This window comes from Oryzias melastigma, linkage group LG13 (genome assembly GCF_002922805.2).
Source record: "Oryzias melastigma strain HK-1 linkage group LG13, ASM292280v2, whole genome shotgun sequence".
In the NCBI taxonomy this organism is placed as follows: Eukaryota; Metazoa; Chordata; class Actinopteri; order Beloniformes; family Adrianichthyidae; genus Oryzias; species Oryzias melastigma.
In genome coordinates this window covers 10,628,346-10,654,903 of record NC_050524.1, presented here as the reverse complement: position 1 = coordinate 10,654,903, position 26,558 = coordinate 10,628,346, and the positions used below count along the sequence as shown (strand labels likewise).

The following is a 26,558-nucleotide window of genomic DNA, read 5'->3' as shown; positions in this document are numbered from 1 at the left end:
GAAAAATAAAACATAACCCGAGGCCATGAATATTTTCACAATTAACGCAGTTCTCTGTGTCGCCTGTAGAGGGCGCAAGCTTCTTTCTCGATCCAGTCAACGTATGCACGTACTGGGGTGAGGGTGTGGACGTACAGTACTAAATTCGTCGGAGACAAGCTGAATAAGTAGAGTAATAACTTCATTTATCTTAGTTTTGTGGCCCTTAACCGAAATATCAGGTATGTTTTAAGCTTTAATGATAAACTCGTTTTCTTAACCACTTTTCTTAAGCAACAAAATGGAGATTTTTGATTGAAATGACCACTCTTTGGTCAAAACAGAGAAACGGATGTAGCATTTGGGATGATGATTAGCTTGTTAGCATAAGTGGCTCCTTGTGCTTATGCCAACCACATCATGTTGGTTATTTGCAGAGTTAATTAGATCGTTTCTTTTCAGTTCAATGTGATGCAAGACGTCGCCGGATTTGTCTGAAACTGAGGTTTACGATCTAGCTTTAGCTTCTGTGCTAGCTCGGATGTGCAGCTTGTAAAGTAGTGCTTCGGTTACAAATGTAGCTTTTTTACACACAAATTAAGCTGAATTGTTTTGACTATTGCTGTGCAACCTTTCCACAATCAAGCTTCCCCTTTCAACAAAAGCAAACTCTTGTGTTCTTTGTTATAACTATCTTTGATAACATGCTAGATTTAAGTTACAAGTGTTTTATTAATCTCTGAAACTTTATTAATAAAGGGAAAATAGTCTGATCCTTGCTAACTTTGTGAATCACAAACTATGTTGATAATCTGGATACATTTAACATAATTTAGTTGTATATTCTGTCTTTTAATCTTGTATTATGGGGTAAAAAGATGGTGGAATAAACTTTTCTTTTTTTCTGTTTTTCAGCGCAGAAAAGCCTCCTGAGAGCGTCTCGGTCCATGTCAGGGGGCAGGGCTGATGCTGGCCAGGAGTCCTCTCATTCCTTCTGATCACCTTCCTGGCCATTCTCACCTTGAGCTGGCTCTCACAGCTGAATCTTCAGAGTAGAAGAACACAGCAGAAGATATGGATGACATCTTTACTCAGTGCCGGGAAGGCAACGCGGTAGCAGTCCGCTTATGGCTGGACAATACAGAGAATGACCTCAACCAAGGGTGAGTGGATGTTGTTGATAATTCTAAAATAATTTAATTGTTACATGAAAAGAGACATTTTGCAATTTATATAACATCAATTTTTAAAACAAAATGTACTTTTTTCTGATATGAAGTCAATATTTTTGCCTTTAATGATTCCAAAGGGCATTTTTTAAATATATATTCTGGTTCCCATCCCGCCTTTTCATCTCCATTATGACTTTGGCCTCAATCTGAACCTACTTCCTGCTGGATGTGCTTGTTTATCTCTAGAATTCCAATGGAATACTCCAAATACATGATGTTAGATATGTGCTGTGATAGGACAGTTAATCACGCTTGCAGTAGCTGCTATAATTCTCTTGGGACATTAAAGAACAAAAAACAGAAAACGTGAACTTGGCTATCGGTACAGCTTTGATGGCCACCCACAATTACTCTCTTTTGGATTTGTCAATGGTTGATGGATATTTGTTTTTTGAGAAAACAAGAACACAATTAGTGATCTACTGTTGGAGCAGCTTCCCTTTTCCTTATTTTCTGTCTTTTAATGCTCTCTAAAATAGAAAGGTTGAGGAAATTGACTTTGGTTTTATTGCTACAATATAAACTTAGCAGTTAGATTTCAAAAAGTAAATAGGTATAGTAACAAATTTAAATGTTTTTGTTTAAGCCTAAAGTATTTTTTGTTAAGTTTTAGACAAATATATTTAGCTAATAATAGTTTATTTTTTTTATTAATTTATTTGAGAAAGATATTTGTAATTGTTTAGGTACCAGAAGTTCTATTTTAACCTTCATTCTTGTTTCAGTTCTTTTCAAATTCATTCAAATATGAAAAATGCATATTTTTTTTCTAGCTATGTAGTAGTAGCATTTGCATAGGTGATAAGATTTTATAAAGTTAGGGATAAGTACAAATTGCAGCAGATGTAGTTTTTGGATTCATTGTCATTTTTGTGCTCTACATCCTGTTTATTTTCTTCTTCTTTTGTTGTTGTTGTTTGTTATCCAGTAGATTGACTAAATTAAGGCACTTTGAACCTACATTCCCAAATGTGATGGGCCATTTGCTGATTGCATGTCAAGTTCCCGTTTCCGGTTGATAAATCCTCAGCCATTCATGAAACGCGTGCCGGTAGATTCTTTCTTTTACCTCTGTGTGTTTTTTTTTTTTAAAAAGAGGCTTTTCTCCCATTTTCCTCTATTTGCTTTGGCAGGCCGATTGTACTCAGATCAGTTCAATCTTCTCAATGATGTGACTGTGTGATTGTGAGTGGCACTGTGTTGACTCCCCAAACAGGGAGTAGCTGTGGAATGCTGGATCTCCTTACAAGGAGGAAAACTCCAGCCTTAAGGGAATCTTTCACCACCTCCTGACTAGGAGACGAAGGGAGGAGATTATTATTAGTGTGGGCCGGGTCAGAATAGAGTAATTGCATGTGTGTAATGAATTAAAAAAAAAAAAATGGAATGTACAGTTAGGATATAGCAGTAGACATTACTTCCTCTCCCTTTTTAACGAGTTTCCGGTTTCTTCTCTCAGTGATGGGTCGTGGCTTCAGTCATTTTCTGCTGATGTTGGTTCAACATCAGTTTCTACACATTTGTTGTGTAGTTTTGAGTTTAGTTGCTGTCTGTGCGTTTATCTTGGTCTTTGTTGCCAAATGTTTTGAAAATACAGTATCAAAACAGTCTGCATTTTTGTTCTCCTCAGATGACTGACAATAGAAAGAGCTTGTTTAGAAAACAGCATGTTTATCGCTCTGTCTCCGTGGTGACGGGCTCAGCTTCCCTGTTTTGTTGAAGTGTCAAAACCCTAAACCTTTGTCACCAATCTACTCTGGAATCAAAATGATTTTAGGTTATTTGATGTGGATGGCATAGTTAGAAAGACATCAATTTAATTTATTATTTGAACTTAAAACCCACTTCAGTATAAACAGTGTTTTTGCTGTTTTTAACATGTTCTTGTAGAACGTTTTTTGTGATGGAGGACATATACAAAATAATTTCAGATTAAAACTTAATTTCTCAAACTGTGATGGATCAGATGTAAACCAGCAGTTTGAAAAAGCTCAGGTCTGTCTATGACATAGAAACTGAAAGAAGTCAAGTGTGTCTTGGTTACAATTCTGAAGCATCCACTTGCAGACGAATAGATCCATTAACGTCTTCGTTCTCCTCGTCTGAAAACTGTACGGGTGGATAGCTCCTATATTACTTGCTGTTTTTTTGCTACACTATTGTTAGCTTGGGCTAGTGGGGTGCTATAAGCTAGCAGGAGAGTGTAAACAAAGGGCTGATGGGAATTTAGTCTGCACCAACAGTCATAACACTGAAGTGAATCTGTAAATCAAATCAAAATTTATTTTATAAATTGTAACGACTTCCTGCTACTCTATAGAAAATATGTCTTAAAAAACAAGAGTTTTTGATTTTTTTTGCTAAAAAAAACATAATCATAATGAAAATATGACAGAACAATTAAACAAAAAAAAATAGATGGAGAGGGACTTTAAGTTAAAATCCAGGTTTTTGACTTGTTTGTGCTAATATATTGAGTATTTGATAGCTTGATAACCTAATAATTATAGAGAAGTATTTCTGCAATACAAGTACATGTGGAACACAGTTGTTTAACTTCACATTTCTTATGAAGTCACGCCGACATGTTATCGTGAGAACAGGAAGCAGTATGTTTCCCTGCAGCTGTTTACTCATTTATAAAGCTAAGTTTAATCGCTATGTGATTCAAATGTAGCACAACTTTGTGCACTGAGGTCATCTGTGTGAGCTCTGCCTTTAGACTTCACAATATACCAAGCTTCATTATGCTCATTTCTATGGCCATCGCTTATTGTTCATATTTTTGATCGTTTTAAGAATCTTTTCCACCTCTATGTGACGGTGCTTATTGTTTGTTTCTTGTGGAAATCTTGGTTTTGTTGGTCAGAGGAAACACAGTCACCACTTCTGTTGATCCTCTTTCTCAACTGCAGGGCTTTAGGTTCGTTTAGATTTTTCAAAATGAGTTGCACAATATTTAGACATAGTAGTTACGAATGAAATGTTACATTTTTATGAATTAACTTGAATATTATGTACATTTTAAATTTTAACCTGGTATATTTCTGTGGTTTTTGCACAATAACTTTAGTTTCTATTTAACAATATTTTTTTTACTCTGTATTTTTAATGAGAATTTAAAAGATGAATGTTTTTGTTCCTCGTTGCAATGATTTTAGGGTTTTATATTTTATAATGTGTTTGTCTCTGATTCTTTTCTGATTTTATTCTATATTATTTCTTGTATCTCGTAAGTTCTTTTCTTTCTCAAAAGGTCTTGCCTTTTGCCTGGCCACAGTTGTAAATAAGGATGCCTGTTTTAATCTGTCCTGCCTGGATAAATAAAGATTAAATAAAATAAATAAAACAATTGAGTTAGTTTTCATGTAGAAAAAAAAATGTTCAGCCTCATCTTCTGTTTACTTTTAATTTTAAATGTTACCATCTTGAATGGAAACAGAGAAACAGCAGCTTTTACAAGTTGCTATGCAGTTTTTTTTTTCTTGAGGTCAAATAATTGTAGAAAAAATCAGCTGATTTTAAACGATTAGATGCAGCAGTTTCAGATTAGTCTATTTTTCTCACTCGTTACGTTTCTGTTTGTGAACCCGTGTGGATGACAGCCCGGAAACACACAGGGTGGAGACGGGGCCGCTTCCTCCGGCTCTTCAGTCTGCCAAAGCTGAGCTCTGCTGGCAGCTGGAAGTTCTTGAAATAAATGCTCAGTGGCTTCTGGAAAGGGGAACCAGCAGACAGGCCGGGCACTCCAGTGCCTCTGCGTTTGACAGACAAAGCTAGCTTAGAGAGGAAATCCCTTCTATATAAAAAGCCCTGAAATATGCATGCTTATAGAAGTCACTCACATGTGTTGATAGAACAGCTGTATTTTTTTAGCAGCTTAAATTGAATCATTTTTGTTTTATTTCTTTCTCCGTTTTTGTCCTTCACATTTTACTTTGACATGTTGCGATGCTCTTCATTTGTTCATTCTCACATTTGAAGAACAAAGCAATTACCCATAATTCTACTCACTCGCTCCTTGCAGACTTGTGTAGTTGAAAGCTAATAAAGCCACAGAAGTCCGTCTGTGGGGAGTTTTCGCTCCAGCAAGAAGTAATTAGTTTTTAGGATCTGCTGTTTTTAGTCTGACAGGAAATTGCCTCGTGAGTAGATCTCTGAGTAGATCTGGTTTAATGCCAGAAGGCTATTTAAACGCGTGTCTGTCTGAGGTCTCGTGGGGCGTTTCCAGTATTAGTTTGACGCTGGTGCTCTACTTTTAACAACTTTCTTTTGGCTACAAAAGCTGGTGCTTTAGTGGTATTGACTATTTTTCAAGATCCAGAACAAACTGGCAAAAATCAATACAGAAAAAAAAACTACAATATTTCCTTTTTTTCATCACAGTTGGTGCACTATTTTCAGTTTTTGGTTGTAAATGTATTTATGTTTTCCTCCTCCGAACAGAATCGGAGAATGTCCTTTACTGGGATTTGTTTTTGCGATGTGGCGCAGCAGCACCTGGTAAAAAGGCTGCGGAGGCTTTTAACACAAAACAGAGCCGATCTCTGCTGAATGCTCGTCTTTGAGCCGCCGTTCGGCGTGGAGAGCAGAAATTCCAGCAGATTTATAATACCCCCTCAGTTCTGAGACTCCTTTATTATGCAGTCTGTTCGCTCATAATTGTTGAACAAGTGTTGTGCTGTTGTCAGGGAGGCTGCCTTTTTTTATAGTGAATGATGAAATCAGACTCGGTTCTTTAGAGGAAGCCGAGTTTGCTGGAAGATGTCACTGTGAGATTAGAACCACGCACCGCAGTCAACTGACATGGAGACGTGCAGTCGGATCGCTGGCTTTTCTTTAATGGCTGTCACTTTAGCCCTGAGGCTTCTTAATCTTCCTGTCGTTTCTCTTCTTTGTTGATGTCATTTAGTCGGTCTCTCTGACAGATGATGCAGCAGTGTGGCTGAGGCACACTGTGAAAAGTGTCAAGGAAGGTGGTTACATCTTCTCTTAGGAGCAGAAAAAGTCAATCTTCTCCAAGTTTTTGATCAATTTATGCATAAAAGATGTTTATTTACACAAGTCCCACTCCATCATCTATTGAGCTTTTGTAAAAGTGTTCCTAATGGTCTTTTAATTATGTTTTTAGCCAAAAAAAAAGCTATTGTTTTCAAGGAGATGATTTCTGCAGAGCGGCGGTAGTTTAATAGAAATTCCAATCTGAGTTGTGGACAGGACTATTGGCGGGTAGTAAGCCTGTCCTCATTTCCCATCATCCCTTCGTTTGCACACTCTCTCGCTAGCTTACAGCTCCTTATACGACCCCAAACCCAGGAACTTCATGGCCTGTTGATTGTAATTTGTACGTTGAAACTATAAACTTTTTCAAACAGCTTTTTTTGTTTTCTTCTGATTCAGTTAGAAAAAAATACTCTAAATACTAAATGCCATATTAATGTTACTTTTCCTTTAGTATAGACATCCTAGATCTTTAAGATTAATGTCATTAATCCCTGTGGGGAAATTCAGTTGTTGCAGGACAAAAAATGCAGCATAGAAGGAATAAAAACTCTTTTACAGTCATGAAAAAATTAGGAGACCCTATGAAAGCCAGTATATTTTCTGACATGTTTAGATAGTTATACATTTAATAACTATTTGAACATCACTGAGTAATTCCAAACATTTTCAAGCCTATTTAAAACTTTCTATGAAATTTAATTTCAAAGGAATATTTAGACACTTTGCACTTAAGACACATTTAAGGGACTGATAGAAGCCACAAAAGTTTCTGAATGACACAATTTCACTCAAAAGAGCAGAAATACTGTAGCTAAAAGAGGCAGGAGGTCCAAACTTTTACCTCCATCAAAATTGGAATTTTTGTTTATTTTTTTCCTATGAGTAGAATAATAGTAATGTTTTTTTAGCTTGAGGTTGTTTTTGTAAATCACTTTCTTTTTATTTCAAAATAAGACTGGATATTGATATATGAACAATTTTTAAGACAGAGCTGATTATTTAATGAGGGTGTCCTCCAAAAAAAGACAAATGAACATAAAATAAAATGAGAAAAATGCTACAAGAACACCAAAAACACAATTTCTATTGGAGTGGGTCTTAAAGCTGTTTTCAAATGTGTCTGATTTATTGTATGAAAAACCTTTTTTCCAAAAATTATTTATTTATTTTTTACTTATGTGTTCTTCTCCTATCGCTCCAGAGATGACCACGGCTTCAGTCCCCTCCACTGGGCGTGCAGGGAGGGTCGCTCCAACGTTGTGGACATGCTCATCATGAGGGGAGCGCGCATTAACGTCATGAACCGGGGGGACGACACGCCTCTTCACCTGGCTGCCAGCCACGGCCATCGCGACATCGTGGCAAAGGTGAGGCGATGTTTCCCCCTTCCCCTTTCACATCAGAGATGAACGGAAACAGTATTTTCATGGTGTGTTAGACTTGGTCTTTTATTTATTTATAGAGACAAAAAAATCGAAGCTTTTTGAAGAAGTGTAGGAGCGATTCCACTCAGACACAGCTGTACAAAAACTGTCTCAGCAGGTTTGCTTCATTAATGCAGGATCTTGCGAAATCTGACGTGACATCATCTGAACTGCAAGAACAAAACTCGTCTGTTCTTGCAGCACCATCATCAGCAACTAATGTAAAAATTGGCGCATTTTCCCTTTTAGGTATGACCATAAAGTTGAAATATTTCTGTTAAAAATTAAAAAACAAGTTTGCTGAAAACCTGTTTTGACAGCGATTTGTTTTTCAGACATTGTTTGAGAGTTGCGGGGACAACTGCAGCTTCTGCTGCTCAGTGTCTGATTTTAGAGCGACTGCTGGGCAGCTATTTGGTTTAACGTTAGCCATGCATCTATATATGTTCTATGAGTTCACCAGCAACTCAATCTTGTGGATGGGTTTTCTTGGCATCTCTAAAGTTGTGTGTGTGAAGCCTAAACAAGATCTGACAAGCCTGCCTGCCTCTTAATCCTCTTTCTCCTTCTTTTAGCTGATCCAGTGCAAAGCAGACACAAATTCAGCCAATGAGCATGGAAACACACCACTGCATTATGCCTGCTTCTGGGGCCACGATGAACTATCTGAGGTTAGCTCTCCCTCTGGTGGTGAATCTGTGCAATAGCAGTGAAGTGTTTCTCACAGCACTTTTTTTCTTTCACTAAGGATCTTGTGAACAGTGGGGCTCAGGTGAGCATCTGCAACAAATATGGAGAAACTCCCCTGGACAAAGCCAAACCTCACTTGCGGACACTCCTTAAAGGTATGTTTGCTGTCTACCACTTGGTACTAAACATCTACCTTGATAATCTATTTTTTTTTTAATCTTTTAATCAGACAAAGCTGAGAAAATGGGACAGAACTTGGCAAAAATTCCCTTTAAGGACACATTCTGGAAAGGCACGACGAGAACTCGACCCCGTGAGTCCCCAGAAGTCACAAGTTTCTGTGGGGTGTGGGGGGGGGGTCATATTTTGCTTTTGTTTAGACTTTTAACTTTTTGCTTCTCCATTGTTTTTAGGGAATGGCACTTTGAACAAACACGCCGGCATCGACCACCAACAGCTTAAGCTACTTGCTAAAATTAATGAAAACCAGTCTGGAGAGGTAATCATGATAGACCCTTTTCATGTGAAGTCAGACAAAATGCTGACAGTGTTTAAAGGGACTTCCAGTTTACGGGTTTAAACTGGCAAAGCAGACAGCTGAATGCTGTTTAACATAATTTTACGTAAATAATAAAAGATAACCGTACCAATTGTAATGGGAAATTGTACAACATTTATTTTATAAATACACCTTTTAATTTAATTTAATTACCTTTTAATATCGGCTTTCAAAATAAGAGCGACAAAGAAAAAAGTTCAGGATTGACCATATGTATTGAAAAAAATGCGTACAAATGATCACTTTCCTATTTGTAGCATCAGTTTCAAATGAATTTGATCCTTTTATACATTTATTTTCTCGCAGATCAGACATGTTTATGATCAAAAGCAAAGGGGAGCAACATTAGAAACAGCTTAGCCAACAGCGGCTCACTTACCGCAGCTGAAAACATTGTAACAGTAATTCGTTTTATTTTAATGTCAGACACACTGAAATAGTCTGACTTTTGCTCTCTTTACAATGATTTTGTGAGCTATTTAGGCAACTTTTAACTAGGCAATTAAGATCTTTTGCCAGCTCTATGTCTCATTCCGAAAAATATTGCTAACATTAACAAAAATTAGAATAAATTTGTAATTATTTTTATAAAGTAGAATTCAATGACGTACTTGTAACCTTTGTCTAACTTTGATCGGGTTGTCAGAGAGAAATAATCCACAACTCGTTTGATATCGTTCATAGGAGTTTGGGGAACCAGCTGTGCAGGCAGAATTACTGACATTTGATTTTGTATTTGTAAACAATCTCAGAGAGGAAATAAAAATACAGTTAAGTAGAACATTTATAAAAATAATTTTTTTTTGATTTTCTGTCACAACTGGTTAAGTTAGCTTTTATTCTTTACCTAAAGTTGTGTTAAACAGCGTTGAGTTCTCCACGTTTCCAGTCTAATAACTTTACACACTGACGGCAACTGTTCTTGTGTTTGTGCATATTGTTGTGGATCATTTTATTTTATTTCATACCAATTTTTGTTTTCTCTTAGTTGTGGCAAGGGCACTGGCAATCAAATGAAATTGTGATTAAAGTGCTAAAGGTTCGCGACTGGACCATGAGGAAGAGCAGAGATTTTAACGAGGAGTGTCCTAAACTCAGGTTATTATTACTCTCACACCCTCACCACCTGTTTGTTCTTCTATTTATGTCTGTCGTAGTTTGAACCGAACACTGTTTTATGTTTTGTCACACAAAGTGATTGTGTTTATGTGCGTATTTGTCTCTTGTCTGTCTGTTTTCCCGCCTTTGGCTTCATCCCAGGATATTTTCCCACCCGAATGTCCTACCCATGTTAGGAGCATGTCAGTGTCCTCCCGCCCCTCACCCCATCATCATCACACACTGGATGCCTTATGGCTCACTCTACAACGTGCTGCATGAAGGCACTAGTGAGTACTTCCATCCCGTCTTCTTCATTTTGCAGGAAGTTGCGTTTTGTTGCTCTTCCATCCTTCTTTTTCTACAGAAACGTTCCTTGTCCGATCCATCTGTTTGTCCATTCTTGTCCTCTTAGACTTCGTGGTGGATCAGACACAAGCAGTGAAGTTTGCTCTGGACATTGCCTCTGGAATGGCTTTTTTACACACACTTGAACCCATGATCCCTCGCCACTATCTTAACAGCAGGAGTGTGATGGTAAAAACCTGTTTCCTAGCTCCTACCATCCTAAAAATGTATTTCATAATTTGAATTTAATATTTAAAACTACATTTGTGAGCCAAAACTGCATAAATGATCATTTAAAGGTTTCGCTGATCTCTGGTCTCTACAGATAGATGAAGACATGACAGCCAGGATCAGCATGGCAGACGTCAAGTTCTCCTTCCAGTGTCCTGGCAGGATGTACTGTCCTGCATGGGTAGCTCCTGAGGGTAAGCATCACTTACTGACTCCAGATTCGTTCTGACGGCCGACACCACCAGGCTGAGCCAGAATGATGGATCCAGGAAACTCTGCACTGTCTCAGCATCAAATGTAATTTAGAACCGATTTCCCCTGGAGATACAGAGAAATCGAAGCGAGTCAGAAGCATAAACTTATTACATGAAGGGAAAACAAACAGACAGCGTCTGCACCGATAAAAACGCTCTTTAAAAAGGTACATTTTTCACCAAGTCTTGCTCTGATACCTGATATTTATTTCCACTCAACTAAAAAGCAAGATTTTTTTTTCATTTGTGAGCAGTTAAAGACAGAAAGAAAACCTTCAGAAATGTTTCTGGTGCCTTAAAACCATTTTCTGTTACTTTATTGTTAAATATTTGTCACAATTTCAAACCTTGTTGAAGGAGCAGCATTTTTGTAACCCAATGCATCAAATGTTTTTATTGTTAGGGTTTCAATATTCCTTAATTCAGAGTTATGTATGGACTGCAAAAATGCTAAATTGATTGGATTTTTGGTTTACAAGTTCATGATTTGATTTGCTTCACAATGCAATTTCATTACATAACATTTTGATTTTATCTTAAGTTCTAGAGTAAGCCCATTTTGTTAAGTTTTAAAAAACACTCTTCATATTACTCAAACTATATTTTATTAAGATATATAAAACAAATATTTGAAAACTGTTTTTGCCTTAAAAAAGCAGCTTTAAAGGAAAATTGATTCAAAGTTTTTAAACTAATACGGTTTTCTTATAAATATACATTTTATATTGATTAATTGACTTCACAAACCAATCAATTGATGGTAGTAGTTGATCTTTTACAGAAAATGTAAACCATTTGGTTGTTCTTAGACACTTTTAATTTATGAATTTGACAATGATACCCTAAAACAAAAGCCTTAAAAAAATGTATTGAATTATTATATCTGAGCCTTAAAAGTTGTGCTATTCTATTTCACATTTCACGTCAAAAATTAAGTTTTTCGACCACAATTATTTTAAACAGATGAAGTAAATAAACATCGGGAGAACCAGTTATGGACCTAAACGCTGAATGCTGGTTTGAAAAACAAAAAGAAGAGCTCTGTAGCATCACGTCACAGACTACAAATAAGACAAGAAGCTACAGTTTTAATCATAAATTGGGAATAAATCAATAAAATTGGAGCAAATTTAAAAAAATGGAAAGTAGATTGAGAAATTGACCTCAATTTTTCACATGCATGGACTTAAAAAGATCTTAAAATGGTAAAATTAGATTAATTTGGACATTTTCTCTGACTAGGAATTAAAATAAGTTATCGACTTCATCCTCATCGGATAACTGCTTTCAAAAGCATCGGTTATGTTTAAGTGCTCCACAGTTGTGCAGATATTTTTAAAGCATCCCAGCTGTTACTGCATTGTGTGACCTCCTCGTGGTTTCCAGCTTTGCAGAAGAAGCCTGAAGAGATCAACCGCCGCTCAGCGGACATGTGGAGCTTTGCTGTCCTCTTGTGGGAGCTGGTGACCAGAGAAGTACCTTTTGCTGACCTGTCCAACATGGAGATCGGCATGAAGGTAAATCACATTTTTACCTAATGTCTCTCACTTGAGGACATTTATTTGTAAGTTTATCTTTTTCCGTTTCAGGTTGCCCTGGAGGGTTTGAGGCCCACTATCCCCCCGGGCATCTCTCCTCACATCTGCAAACTGATGAAGATATGCATGAACGAGGATCCAGCTAAAAGGCCGAAGTTTGATATGATTGTGCCCATTTTGGAGAAAATGCAGGACAAGTAAAGAAAAAATAAAACATAGCTCTAATTAGCCCGGTTGTGACTTTTATATGGTGGTGTGGTGCTTACCAGTATTGCCTTACACTCCCTTTCTACCACTGCATTCAACGCCACTGTAGCTGCTGTTCCTGACACCAGATCAGCTGCAGTCACTTCTTTTTTAATTGTTTTTCCCCTTCTTTATGAATGATATTTGTAATACTACCTTTGCAGCTGATTTGTTTGTACTGTCGCCGCTAACCTTAATTCGAGATGGAATAAAATCTTTTTCCTTGTGACTGAATGAACAAAAGCATGATGGTCCGCTGTTTCTAACATGATTTAGAAATCTTTGTTTTTTTTTATTTTTATTTCCAAGATGGAATTAAATCTACTATCAATCCAAAGATTGGTTAGTGGGGAAATGGTTTGGAGCATGTTGGAATGTAGTACTGGAATCTTATTTGAAAGAGTGATGTGCTTGTTTGCTCGGAAAGCAGCAGTGTTTGTGCCTTGCAGCGTACATGTGCAACAATGACAAACTTTGCCCGTCTTACGCATGGTTAAGCTTCCAGTTTAGCTCGCAGGCAGTTCAAATCTGCAGTTTTTTTTTTCTTCTTTTGATGTTCAAAAACTGTTGAAATTGTATTTTTAGGGCAAAACAAATCTGCAAATTTCGTTTTGTATTGTTGCAATGTGATTTAGTGAGATGGTTACATTTGTTTTAACTTCTTTTTTGGGGTTCTAAGCATGGTGATCCTCTGTCAAAATCCAGTTCATTAGTGCTTAAAATTTTAAACTGGGAATCTCTTTTCTGTCAGGTAATCAGAATCAATGCAGTGTTTCTTAATCATGGTCAGAGGTACAAATAAATGTTTTTTTTTTTTTTGTAGAGAGAATATGGCAAATTAAGGGTTTAGTTTTTTTTGTTTCTAAAGTACCCATACTACTGCTATGTTTTTTACGTGTCCACAGACTGTTTTTCTTTGTATTTTATTATATATTTTTTAATAATCTTTTCCTCTGTTACTCTCTGTGCCTCCACCAGCTTGCTTTGTTTGTGCCGACTCACATGGCTAAAGCCAAATTCAAGAATGACTTATGAAAATGTATGTATTTATATATATGAGTATATTAAAATGAGACATATGGAGAAATGAAATGTGTTGTTTGTTGAGGGAAAAAAGAAGTACATTACCGGTACATCTGTTAAGAAATAGTGTCGTTTATTCTATATGATCATTCACAATAAGTGGTAGATGCAATAATAGATGAGAATGGATATGATCAGATACAATATAACAGATACGATGCAATAAGTACAATAATAGATGAGAAACAGTAATAAATACAATATGATAAAAGATAAGATACAATATGATAATAGATATGATACAATAATAGATACGATCAGATAAGGTGGGATAATTGAAATGATTTGATAATAGATACGATAACATACGATGATTGATGAGATATGATAATAAATATGATACGATGATAGATAAGATACAACGCAATAATAGAGACGATACAATAGGAGATAAGATATGATTAGATAGATACAGTAGATAGATGGATGGATAGAACTTTCGCTGATTCCCCAATGGGGAATTTATCTTGTTACCTCAGCCCAAAAACAACACATTATAATTATACAACATAATAAATACATTAGGTAATAAAAATAGTAATAGTAACATAAAAATACAATACATAACACAATTAGCCCATATTAAATAGATATTTAAAATAGTGTCTTATTAAATGACTAGACTTGTCTGTAAGCACTTTGTTTTGATTACTTTAACAGGTATCTGGCTGAAACATTTCATGTCTTTATCAATATTCTATTAAGTTTACTGATATTGAAGTTGTTAAATGTTTAGAGGGTAGGTAAATATTCGGCTTTCTTAATTTGATTCCTCTTTTTTGCAGCTTTTTTATTATTTGAAAGAGTTCTGACAAAAATAATGAGAAAAATAGATGCAGGGATCTTGTAATTTATTAATTTTCGATGAAGAGCTATTTTTAAACTGTCTATATTTAGATTTATGTGTTTTCAAGTCTTAATTTTAAAAATGTGAATTATGAAACTAGAATCCACGTTTTTTTCTTTTTTTGCATAGTATCATGCAACTGCAAGAGTTAAAATATTTGTCAAAAGCAACAGTTTATCAACATTTTCAAAGAAATGTGTTGTATATTGGATTAAAAAGGTGTGGTAAAAAGGTTTTCTGATCTTACAACTATATTGTATCTAAAGTTTGTCCTTTTCTTTCGTGATTTAATTAAAAATAAATATGTATTTACTAATTCTTTGTCGAACCAAATGAGTTAAAATATATTACAGTTTAAAGGCTGTAAAAATCAAGAAAATGCCAATTTTTTGTTGCTTTTTTAAAATTTGTATTTGTAAGTAGACTAATTGTTTAGTGCAATGCATGAAAAATTATTTAAACTGACTTTTATCTAACTTTCTGTTTCAAAAAGAGGTCAAAGATTAAATTTGTGGGAAAAGCAGTGTAGAAGGATCACAGTGAAATGGAGTTCTATATGTTTATATATTTTATTGAGTTTTTGTTGGGAAAGTCAGTCTTACTTTATCAAAACTCAATGAATAAAGTGGGAATTCATATTTTCCTCTCATGTTTATTTGGCTGCACTGTAAATAGACATGTAATTATTTTATTATTAAATATTTGATATGTTTATGTAATGGGGTTTGTAATGAAGAGAGAACTTCCTCGCGGGAGCTTTTTTCTCCAAAAACGGTGTTCATGTAGCCCACCCTTCCTGCTCCGTGGGCTCCGGGCGTGACGTAAATCCGTGACGCAGTCAGTCCTCCATCACTGCCTGAAAACACCCAGAACCGAGCAGCCCTCACGACGCGTGGAAATATGTAGTTAACTCGTCCTCCAGAGCAAATATCGATCGCAGTGGCTTTGTTGGAGCCGGTAAGTTATCATTTGAACAGCTAACGTGATTATTCTGCGAAGCCGCAACCGTATAAATCCTCGTTTCGGAAGCCGCGGCTGGCTAGCTGGGCGAAGCTAACATTAGCCGAGCAGAGAAGACGGTGATGATGGCGGATGAGGGCCGTTATTTCCAGCTGCGGCGATAGCATCCACCGCTGAATTGTAACTTGTATTATCTATATTTTGTATCATTTTTTCATGAATACATAATATTTGTCAAGGTAGGCATTTTGTTGTATCTTAAGCGTATCATTTAAAATGTAAAAAAGGCCGTCCTAGCAAATGGAAACGACTGAAGTACGGTTCTTATTTGTCGAGGGATCAGCACTGAATCCCCGGCGACCATCTACAGACGAATAACACACTTGCTTCTTTTAAATGTTCTCTATGCACAAATGCATTAATGTTACGTTTTAAAACAAAAATGCACATTTTAGATGTTGCTAACATGATAATACACGATTTAAAATTACTGAAATTCTTTATTATTATGTACAGTTTCTATTTTTGCAGTACATATTAAGATGTATGAATTTCTAATTACACCAATTACAGCATCAGACCTTTGATGGTAACGAACGACAGTCTTAAAGATTTGCATGTCCACCTCTTGTTTTAATTATATGATTTAAGCGTTATTATGATAACCAAACTGTTGGTTCCTAAAGAAGGTTTAATCCTGCATACATTTTGCAGCACAGCTTCTTGAAAAGCTGCATTTCCACTGACCAAGTGGGATGTAATTTTCTAAGTTGGGAAAAAAAAAAAGTCTCCCAGCTGTCAAACTGTCTTTAAACGCCTCCACCGAATGACTGTGCTGTTCTGGTTTCCCTCCTCCAGTTGAAGTGTAAGAATCAGTGTCTTTAGACTGAATAGTCCACATTCTTAATAAGGGTTTGATGCCTCTGTTGCAGCCCACTATAACCATAATGGCTGTTTGTTGTCGGAAACATCCCAGCCTACGTAAAGTATCTTGAACAAAGTTGTTATGCTGCTATATTGGTCCAGTCAGAGCTGCTTCTGTAGGAGAGTCATTGGTTGACTTTTAACAGCTACTCTTTTATATTTGTTAAAGTCTGTTACAAAACTGGATCTATGCATGAACATCCCAACTTTGAGTTTTATTTAACCGTTTTACTTGAACATTGCACAATGTTAATATTTTTGACATTAAATTTCAGGTCTAACTTTTATTCATATTCAAACTTTTTTTCTTTTTTGGTGGTTCCAGCTGATTTACAACCAGTTTGAGGATTTAACTATCAAAATTTAGTGCTAAACAAGCAATGGTGTCACTGAAAAAAAATAGTAGGTTTTATATTAGCCACTAACCTGGTTTTTACCTGATTCTTTAAAAAATAGAATTTTCATTACAGGCTTAAGTCACTCTGTTAAAATTCAGGTTAAAAAAAGAATAACTGGAAGAAAAAAAAAACTTCCTTCCTTTGGGAGGGGATCCTTGTGGTTGTTTTCGCAGACATTTTAGGAAAAAAATTATGGGTTTCTTGAAAAAGGATCCTTCTCTGAAATTGTCAGTTGAGGATTTAGGTGCTTGTTTTCATCCTGGGCTTATTTTTTGTTAGGAATATTCCATCTGTCAAAAAATTATTTAGTAATAAAAAAAGCACAACTGTCCTCCTTCTACCTTTATGTTTAGGCCTGTGCTTAAACACAATTACAGATCACATAAATGCTATATTTTAAAACCACATGAAATGAAATAAAACAAAAATCCAACTATAACCTGCCTACAAAGTGCATGCTCTTTGGAGTGCTAATTCTAAGCGTCTAACATTTTTTCTCCATCAGATATCTTGCATGGAAAGCTACCATGGGTGGTCATGATGATGAAGATATGACGTATGTTGTAAACAAACAAAGGCAAGATGAAGAGCTGAAAAACAAGCTGAATGACGGCAGCCACTGGTGCGACCAGGAGTCTACGAGCAACAATGCCAAGTGGGTCAAAGAAGGCCAGAACCAGCTCCGGAAAGTAGCCGAGAATCATCAGGATCAAGATCACAACTGCAATATCAGCCAGAATGGAAACAAGGACGACTTTCCTCACCAGAACACCACTCAGGAAGAACAGCAGGGAAACGAGGAGCAGACCAAGGCCCCCAAGCTAGCAGTGACCCCCAGTCTCTGTCAGGAAGAGTCCAAGAACATCCTCAATGAGCCGCTGCTCATCAACGCTTTGGAGTCAACGGCTGAGAAAGATAAAGAGAGAGAGGAGGATGAAAAGGAAAACAAAGAGGATGAGGATAAGGAAGCATCAGATGCTAGCGAAGGAGAAAAGGTGTCCAGACAGGGGAGCGTGGAGTCTCACAGAGAGGGCAGCGTCATGGGGAGAAACCCTTGCCTCCTCTTCTCCAACATGAATGGGACACCAAGCGATGAAGAGCCCAGCTGGCCCGCACTGTCTCAAGACAACACTGCCGACACTTCTCCAAATGGCAACAGGGGTACGCAGATTTTAGACGATTTAGAAGCAATTTTCACCCAGTTTTTGTCCCTGTGTTGGTAAAGATTACAAAATACATCTTAAAGAAAACGAATAAGCTTGCTGGACTGATGTATATTTTATTTAGGTTTGTTACAGTGCAGAAAATTATTGTAAATCACACATAGTACAGCCAACTATATCTTATGCTTTTAAAGTTACATATAAAATGCACTTTATTCCTTTATTAAGGTATTATCTTATGTTAAAATATTATAAGGTCTTTAAACACGCTAGAACAGTTAAAACCTTGCAAAGAACTCATTTTTTACTTTTTTTTCCTGTAGGCATGTGTCATAAGGACTCATTTTTGCAAACTAAGGCTTTTTCCTTGTGTATTAATATTTCTCTGTCACGCCGTTCCTCTTCCACGCTGCCGTTCAGAGTCCTTCTGGGACTCCAGTGCTTTTGAGACGGACACAGACCTGCCCTCCGGATGGATGAGAGTGCGAGATACATCAGGCACGTACTACTGGCACATTCCCACCGGCACCACCCAGTGGGAGCCTCCTTCACCCCTGGACAAAGTCGGGGACTCCATGATGTCCTCCAGTATGTCTCTGGAGACTACACCCTGCGAGGAACCTGAGGTAAGGTCTCCTGCGTTTTTTTTTTTTTTGCCTAACCAGCGATGCTTAAATTAGAATTTCTGGTTAAATTATGTTTTGTCAAATTATACAGGAATCTTGGGCTCAACTTTGCAGCGGAGATGATGGTGCAGGCGAAGCAGAGATGTGGAGGGTAAGGTCGTACCAGATTTACATTTAACTGTTTTTTTTTTTTTTTTACCTCCTGAAAATGTTCTCCAATGTTCCAGACAAATATTATACTACCTTGACCTATAGAAGCTGCAATGAATAGAATTCTATACACATTTACTTGCCTCACTGCTGCAAAATCTTCAATCTATACCTGCATTTTTAAAGTCTTTTTTGATATAACTGATTTTATTCGCAGGAGGAGGGAGAGGCTTCTTCTGATCAAAGCCTGAAGGAGTTTGAAGGAGCAACTCTACGCTATGCATCAATCAATCTCAAGTATGACCACCGTTTGCTTACTTGTTTCTAACACCTATTCCATTCTGTTGTTGTTTTTCTCTAAACCGCTTCTCTTTTATAGTTACAATTGCTCCCAGTCTGAGGAAGAAGAGAAGCTTGCTCCTCTGTGCACAGATTTAGAAACTAAGGTTAGTGAAGGGAAAATAACCCTTTTTTTAATTTACTCTCCATTGAACTCTCCAACAACCAGCTCTGTGGCTTTGTGGTAGAGTGTCTGGTCTGACATTTTAAGGTTGAGAGTTCAGAATCACGGCAGACTATAAATGGAACCCAATGCCTCCCTGCTTGACACTCAACAATAAGATGTTGGGTTGGGAGTTAAATCATCAATAAATTTCACACAACTAGGTTGTGGCAGCTAATGGAACTTTGACTGTAATCTGATGGTGAATGGATGAGCCGTTTTACTGTCAAAATGAGTGAACTGAATCCATAAATATGTAACAGAAAATGTGGAAGAAGTGAAGAGCTGTGAATTGTACAAGTTTAGAGTTTGATGGGGAGTAAAAGTAACAGCTTTGCAAGCCAAAAGTTTTCTTAATTATCTTCAATTTGACAGATTCTCAGTTAGGTTTATTTTTTTTAAGAAAATAACACGTTCTTTTCTTTCTCTCAGTGTTTTGCAGTGCGCTCTTTGGGTTGGGTGGAGATGTCTGAGGAAGACCTGGCATCTGGGAAGAGCAGTGTTGCAGTCAACAACTGCATCAGACAGCTCTCTTATCACAAACACAACCTTCATGACACGGCTGGTATCTGGGGAGAGGTGAGGGGAGACTGACTCAACTCAACCATCTTGTCTGTTTTTTTTTGTACCACATTAAAGTAGACTTTTTCTATTTAAATCGTTTTTTGAAAGCTTCAGAGTCAATAAAAGGCCATCCTTCTGCTAACTCTATGTTTGTCACGGCAGGGTAAAGACATGCTAATGGTTCTTGAAAATGACACCATGAACTTGATCGACCCGCTGGGTCAGACTCTGCTCCATACTCAGCCGATCGGCAGCATCCGCGTTTGGGGTGTTGGGAGAGACAACGGAAGGTCAGTTTCCTCAGTAACAAGACACAAGCAGCAGAACTTCCTCTACTTTTTAGAGGGCTTCAAATATTTGTGCAGCATTTTACCGTCTGTACTTTTGAAAATTGATCATCTGTCTTCAAATGACTAATAATTACACATGTACATTACAGTTTGCTTCGCATGAGACTTAAAATTGAATTGGACACAAATATTTTCAATTTTGCACTTACCTTAAACTGAATTATTGGTTTTTACACTGAAAATGCAGATGTGTTTTGTTTTTTTCCTTGAGTGAATGTGTAAATATTAGTTTAGACTTGTGATTAGACAAGAAAAATGTTGAATTCTTCACTATGTTCCAATTTGTTTTTAGTTTTTAATCTGCAAAAAATGAAAATGTTATAGCAAATGTTTTAAGATGGATTTTTTTTGCGTGTTGCTGCCATCTGCTGGATAGATGACAGTACTACAGACGCATTTGAACAATGACAGATCCTCTGCTTTTTTCCATGCTGCATTTTCCATCATAAACAGGGAAAGGTATACTTTCTTCTATTCTGTATTTGTGCGGTGGTTGTTTGCGTCTTTTGTGTGTATTTGTCATTTATAAACCTTTATGTGTTTAATATTAGCTCACACGTAAAACTGTACAACTTTGCTTACATGACCGATATCTCTGGATTTCTCCTGCAGGGATTTTGCCTATGTGGCCCGAGACAACCTGACCCAAGTTCTGAAGTGTCACGTGTTCCGCTGTGACTCGCCTGCTAAGAACATCGCCACCAGCTTACATGAGATGTGTTCAAAGGTCAGTATGGCTGCAATCCTTTACATTTAACTAGAATGTCACTGCCGGTGTGGGTTTTCTTTCATCACTTTTGTGTGCTTTCTTAGATTATGATGGAGAGAAAGGCAATGAAGCCAGGGCTGAGCAGACTTTGCTCTGACTCAGGGAAATCATTGGCCATCCCCGTTGAAGGTAAACACGATTTAAGACACTATATATAGTTAAAGCAGTTCATTTAGTGACTTTTTTTTTTTTTATTAATAACAGAGTTTCCTGCCCCTAAAAACGAACTGTTCCAGTGCTTCCATGTTTATTACCTGGGATGTGAGTCTGTGGCTCGACCAGTTGGTAAGAAAACTACTTGTATAGTGAATATAGTTTATGGGAGCGAAAAACATAGTTAATAATCCTGCGATTGTGTGTGTTTAACAGGAATGGAAGTTATCAACGACGCACTAGAGGCAGCGATGCTGGGCAAAGACAAAAACGACTGGACTCCCGTGTTTGTGAATGTTGCACCGGCCACTCTCACAGTGCTTTCAAAGCAGGTTAGACGGAAGATGCCATGGACAAAAAGTCCAGAGAATGTTTTATTTGACTGTTTGTAAATGAAAATAAGGGAAAAATGATCTGTCACTACTTTTACTGTTTTTGTTTTGTTTATTTGTGTTCCTTTTTAAGTGTTTTCAGGATTTGATCTTTGTGCCTGCAGGATGAAGAGGTGCTGTCAGAGTGTCGGGTGCGTTTCCTGTCATTCATGGGCGTGGGGAAGGATGTCCACACGTTCGCCTTCATCATGGCGGAGGGTCCCCGCGAGTTCACCTGTCACATGTTCTGGTGTGAACCCAATGCTGCCAGCCTGAGTGAGGCTGTACAGGCTGCCTGCATGGTGAGTGATGTTACAGCTGGTATTGTGTTAGTACATTACAGTAATATCACATGGGTTCTAAACTTAAAAAAAAAAAAAAAAAAGTCACTGAAACCTGTTGTTGGTGATGTGGTCACCAGTAGACAGCTCCAAGATATTCAGATGCTGACATGCATTTAAAGGCAGATGACAGAGACTTGCTGTGTTTGCACATAATGGAGCAAAAAAACAAACATCAGAAAGTCTGTGGATGCTTCTGTCAAATCACAGCATGATTACGGCTGTAACGAATATCTAAAAATTCAGATATTTGCGATTTGTTACTAAAGTATGAGTGCAAAAAATTGGCAACGTCTGAGATTATTGATTCTTGATCTTTATAAGTCTAAAGGACTAAAGTAAAAATACACTTCAGGTAATGTTATTATCACTTTAACATGGAGAAAGATGTTGGATTTTAGGTGCATAAACTAAACAAACCGTATGCACTACTGTCAGTGGAAGTAAATAAATCTTTAAAGTAAAGTGTCAGTAAAGCTTGTCACTTTCAAAGTTAAAATATATAGTTATTTTTTTTAGATGAAAAAAAACAGACTGAAGTTTAGTTTACTGAATAAGTTCTAGAAAAAAATAATTTGTTTTAAATAAATATAAAAAGTAGTTTTGAAAAAAAAAATAGTTAAATAGAATTAGAAAATATTGAAAAAATGAAATCTGCATGCCCGTCATGGGTCAATTGCGTAACTTTGCGTCGTCGTAGTACGTCTACGGCAACAGTGAAGCTAACAACAACAATGGAGGTTATCTAGCAGATTTTTTTTTTTTTTCCGCTTTGCTTTTTGTACTTTGTATATACAAAAAGTTTTACGTTTTTTGAGAGAAGATTACAGATAGTTAAGAGGAATACAGCCGCTTTCTTGGCACTTTCTTTTGTCATGATGACCTTCCGCAAATTAACAGGGTTCAACAGTAGATCCATGTTCCATTTTATTTTCCATTTTTCTATGAACCTACAACTGACAGGGGCCCCAAAATGGTACAGCTTAATGGGTCCATTTTATAATGATTATGCTCAAAATACTGGACTGCTCAGCAGAAACGAGTCTCTAGTGTTTTATAGTTTTTTTTTTTAACTGTCTTCATTTACCATAATCTTGTCATCTATCTACTGGAAGTGCAGTCAGCAAAACTTTGAGGATGGTAAAACAGTGCAGAATATTTTCAGGATATGAAATGATCCAAAGCAACAGTGATGTTTATTTTTTTGTTTACTCCAAAAGTTTGACATCGTAGAAAGTGCAAATATTATAACTTTCTTTCAAAATCTTTGTTTTTTAAACAGTTTTTATTCTGATCCCCTGTTCTAATTAAAGGCAGATTTAATGAGATTAAATATATTATCTCAATTTTCATTCATCCAGTTAAAAGGCTTTCATATTGCAACCATTTAGACATATTTAGATTAAATAGTAAGAATCTCGGTTCAATCTGTGAATCATTGAACTGTTTGTTGGAATTATTCCATCTATATCTACATCTATAATTAGCTTTGTGTGTCTGAGTTAGTAAAGTGGTCTGAGTGTGTTTTAGCACTCAGGGCTAGATGTAGAGTACAGTAAAGCACTTTTTTTTTATTATTTTATTCTTTACTTTATTTAAACCGTTTGTGTTTGTGTGCCTTTGTCAGCTCCGTTACCAGAAATGTTTGGACGCTCGCCCTCCCAGTCTGGCATCCTGTCTGCCCACTCCTCCTGCTGACTCAGTCGCCCGGCGGGTGAAGAAGGGCGTTCAGAGCCTGCTGGGCAGCTTCAAGAGCTACAGGTCTGGTTCTCAGTCTCCTTAAGTCGAGGCGCTGACGACCCTCTTCTGTCATGGAGCTCCCCCCCCCCCACACCCCCTCACAAATACTCACATTCTGCCACAGTTTCGCCTTACAACCGTTTCTCACGTCTGGTCTCTAGTCTGCTGTGTGGAGTAGTTTGTAGGGAAAACGTGTCTCAAGAAAACAATTTTTTTTTACGGCTTTTACTTTATACAAGAGTTTTAAAAATGCATTAGTAACCATGGCAACAGATGGTTTTGTCACTGGTTGGTGTGTCTGTACTATTTTTGTGTTTTTAACAGAAACAAAACAATGAATGTTGGTATTCGATGTAATATTTTTGACACTAAAATCAGCTCGAAGAAAAGAATGATCTATTCCTCCTCAGAAATGCTCTCATCAGCTCGTCCATCTCAGTGCAATTATCACCTCTAACATCATCATCATCATCGCTGAAGAACGTACTGTATCGCAGTTGTCGGACGATTTCACCTCTTTTGACTACTTTAGATTGTAATACATGCACTGGAAGCATCACAGTTGTGTGCAATGTAATTCTGTCCCTCCTTCTCCCAAATAATGTAATTATAGTCTTCCAAAGAATTGTACGATCATCTGTCCCGTAGTCAGCGAGCACCCTAGTCTGTTCTCATCCATTCTGCATGAACATTTGCAAGTTCAGTGCTAATGTGCAATAATTCAATTTTTTCGTAGTATGTAGAGGCGACAAGGGGGCAGTTCTTTGATCACTTTTAGTCCGACTAGATCAAGTTTGAGGCTAAAGGAACAACAGAGCCATGTTTGAAATCATTGTCTTATAACAAGTAATGTTCATAAAAAAAAAAGAATAAACTCTGGGTTTTCTGGCAGTTGTTTACCAACAACTACTCTATAGTACTGTAGAAACTCACCACAAGCTGCATGTTTGGATGGAGCGCTTAGCCTGCAGCAGTGTAGAGCCATTGCGATATATCCTGTAAATTGTTTCTGTGTGGAAAGAGTCTGAGCTGATTGGCGTTTTTTGTGTTACTTAGGCATGCCACTCTAGTTGGTGTTTTGATCACAAGCTAGCAGTAGAAAGTGAGACTTCCTGTCGCTTCTTTTACGGGTGAGTCAGTGTCCGTATCCACAGTTTGAATGAGCGGTTTATGTTTCTTTCCTCGTCCACATGTTGAAATGTGCTGACCTCTCCACTTCTTTTTTTAATTTTAACACTACAATGTATACAACTAAAACAAATTTCACTTTAACTATTTAGATGTAGTTTTTATTAAAAAAATAAAACACTAATAGCCAAGTTGTACTTTATCATCGTGTCTGTTGTGAGCGATCAATACAGTATGTAGCACAATAGCGATGGTCCTTTTGAATATTATTAATGCGGTTTGTAAGCTGTTTTGGTGTTTTCTGATCTTTACAGGTCATTTATCACATCAGCTGAGCTTTTACCAAGTAGTTAGCAGCTGAGAAGGGAAGCTGTTTTAACACTTTAGCACATAACAGTCCATATACCCTAACAAATACAGTCCAGGTGACTCTACATGTCTTTTAATCAACCAGAACACAGATATCATTTATATGAAAAAAAAAGAGTGCCAAATTATTGTTTTAATTGAGAAGTCAAATAGTCATTTCACATTATGAAATGGGGTAAAAATGAATGATTTTTAATTTGGTTTGCTAAAAGTTCTTACCAGCTGGTCCTGTGTATTTAAAATGCCACAAAAGATGAGCTACGTTGATCATGTGACTGCCTTTTCCCTCACGTTTCACCTGGAATTATTGTGCTTCTGTGTTGCCACTGACTGAGAAAAAAAAGCAGATTAAATTATTTCTTTTATGTAAATTGGGTGTAAAAAATGTGTATATATGACAAAAAAATCATTGCACAATAAATGTGAACATATCATGTCTGTTTACCTCGTGGTCTTTTAATATTGCTTATAATGGTGGGGGGGCTGCACAGGAGATGGTTTGTAAAGGGCGGGTCGGGACCTTACACCCTGAAAACACCTTCCTCTCTGGTTCAGGAAGAGCTGGATTATTAATGTTTGTTCAGCAGCAAAAATTTTCCCATTTAAAATAATAGAAACTGAATCCTCTAATAATTCTGTTGTTGTTCATGTAAGGAAATTTAAAAAAATCGTCCTGTGAGTTCAAAGGAAAGGCTGGTTTTTTGTCTCCCTGTGAGATGAAAGATGCACATCAGCTGTTGGACTCAGCAGACGACTAATAATAGGCTCTGCCACTTTCAAATGGTATCTGCTCGCCACTGACAGTGGGACACCGGCGCCGTCGGACAGATCAAGGCACGAAGGCAATCGCTTCTGCTCTGAAAGGGAAGATTGGGATCCTGGTGACGGGGGACTGATTGACTCCTGTTTGTACAGAGTTAAAGGATCAGAGTCTGCAGACGTGAATCCTATAGAGATGAAAAAAACATCTTGTTGGAAATACTGTAGTTCTCACATCACTTGCTAAGATTCAGGGAGTCAGCTAAGGTGAAGAATTTTCCCATTTAAACTCAGCGGACTGTTTTTAGAAACAAAAGGATTTTGAAAAAAACTTACATTTATTCTTATGGATGGAATTTTTTACTATTTAAATTCATCTAAAAATACAGGAATAGTTCAAATCTGTGTCCTGTAATCCTCATTTTCATAGCCTATTTAATAAAGCGATTCCTGTAGTGAGTCAACCAAGTCTTTTTATTTGATACGTCTTCAATATATATATATATATATATATATATATATATATATATATATATATATATATAGTGAACCTCAATTGGAGAACTTCTTTTGTGTGTTTTAGTTAAACTTTCCTTTTGTTTGTCCTGGTTTGACATTTGAGTCTGTCAGAATGAGATCAAATTAATTAGTTTCAATAATTTCATCCATCCATCCATCCATCTTCTTGACCGCTGCTTCCCTTTCGGGGTCGCGGGGGTGCCAGAGCCTATCCCGGCTACTGAAGGGCGAAGGCGGGG

At 37.0% G+C, this 26,558-nt stretch overlaps 2 protein-coding genes across 4 annotated transcripts; both read left to right on the top strand.

Moving 5' to 3' along the window:
• The first annotated feature begins 54 nt into the window (after positions 1–54).
• Positions 55–13,695, top strand: LOC112149471 (integrin-linked protein kinase). 2 transcript variants are annotated; one of them, XM_024277175.2, is made up of 13 exons: positions 55–221; positions 895–1,142; positions 7,417–7,582; positions 8,215–8,310; positions 8,388–8,484; positions 8,559–8,642; positions 8,743–8,828; positions 9,877–9,986; positions 10,149–10,276; positions 10,402–10,523; positions 10,660–10,759; positions 12,206–12,336; positions 12,409–13,695. In XM_024277175.2, the coding sequence occupies exons 2-13, from the start codon at positions 1,054–1,056 to the stop codon at positions 12,556–12,558; spliced, it is 1,359 nt and encodes a 452-aa protein (XP_024132943.1). In that variant the 5' UTR covers positions 55–221; positions 895–1,053; the 3' UTR covers positions 12,559–13,695. The 2 variants fall into 2 exon arrangements, with proteins under 2 accessions (XP_024132943.1, XP_024132942.1); XM_024277174.1 differs by lacking the exon at positions 55–221 and having other exon boundaries at positions 891–1,142; positions 12,409–12,603.
• Positions 13,696–15,330: 1,635 nt separating this feature from the next.
• Positions 15,331–25,479, top strand: apbb1 (amyloid beta (A4) precursor protein-binding, family B, member 1 (Fe65)). 2 transcript variants are annotated; one of them, XM_024277133.1, is made up of 15 exons: positions 15,331–15,490; positions 17,321–17,976; positions 18,399–18,604; positions 18,696–18,755; positions 18,972–19,051; positions 19,134–19,200; positions 19,689–19,835; positions 19,983–20,110; positions 20,624–20,629; positions 20,783–20,897; positions 20,984–21,068; positions 21,144–21,224; positions 21,309–21,424; positions 21,589–21,765; positions 23,432–25,479. In XM_024277133.1, the coding sequence occupies exons 2-15, from the start codon at positions 17,343–17,345 to the stop codon at positions 23,585–23,587; spliced, it is 2,058 nt and encodes a 685-aa protein (XP_024132901.1). In that variant the 5' UTR covers positions 15,331–15,490; positions 17,321–17,342; the 3' UTR covers positions 23,588–25,479. The 2 variants fall into 2 exon arrangements, with proteins under 2 accessions (XP_024132901.1, XP_024132902.1); XM_024277134.1 differs by lacking the exon at positions 20,624–20,629 and having other exon boundaries at positions 23,432–23,587.
• The last annotated feature ends 1,079 nt before the right edge of the window (positions 25,480–26,558 follow it).

What these genes read in the sequence shown, in the direction of transcription:
- apbb1 (XM_024277133.1), top strand. Translation starts at nt 17,343, where the DNA reads ATGGGTGGTCATGATGATGAAGATATGACGTATGTTGTAAACAAACAA. An exon ending in CGGCTGGTATCTGGGGAGAG is followed by an intron (nt 19,836 to 19,982) that starts GTGAGGGGAGAC and finishes TTGTCACGGCAG; the next exon opens with GGTAAAGACATGCTAATGGT. An exon ending in TACATGAGATGTGTTCAAAG is followed by an intron (nt 20,898 to 20,983) that starts GTCAGTATGGCT and finishes GTGCTTTCTTAG; the next exon opens with ATTATGATGGAGAGAAAGGC.
- LOC112149471 (XM_024277175.2), top strand. Translation starts at nt 1,054, where the DNA reads ATGGATGACATCTTTACTCAGTGCCGGGAAGGCAACGCGGTAGCAGTC. An exon ending in CACGACGAGAACTCGACCCC is followed by an intron (nt 8,643 to 8,742) that starts GTGAGTCCCCAG and finishes CATTGTTTTTAG; the next exon opens with GGAATGGCACTTTGAACAAA. An exon ending in TTAACAGCAGGAGTGTGATG is followed by an intron (nt 10,524 to 10,659) that starts GTAAAAACCTGT and finishes TGGTCTCTACAG; the next exon opens with ATAGATGAAGACATGACAGC.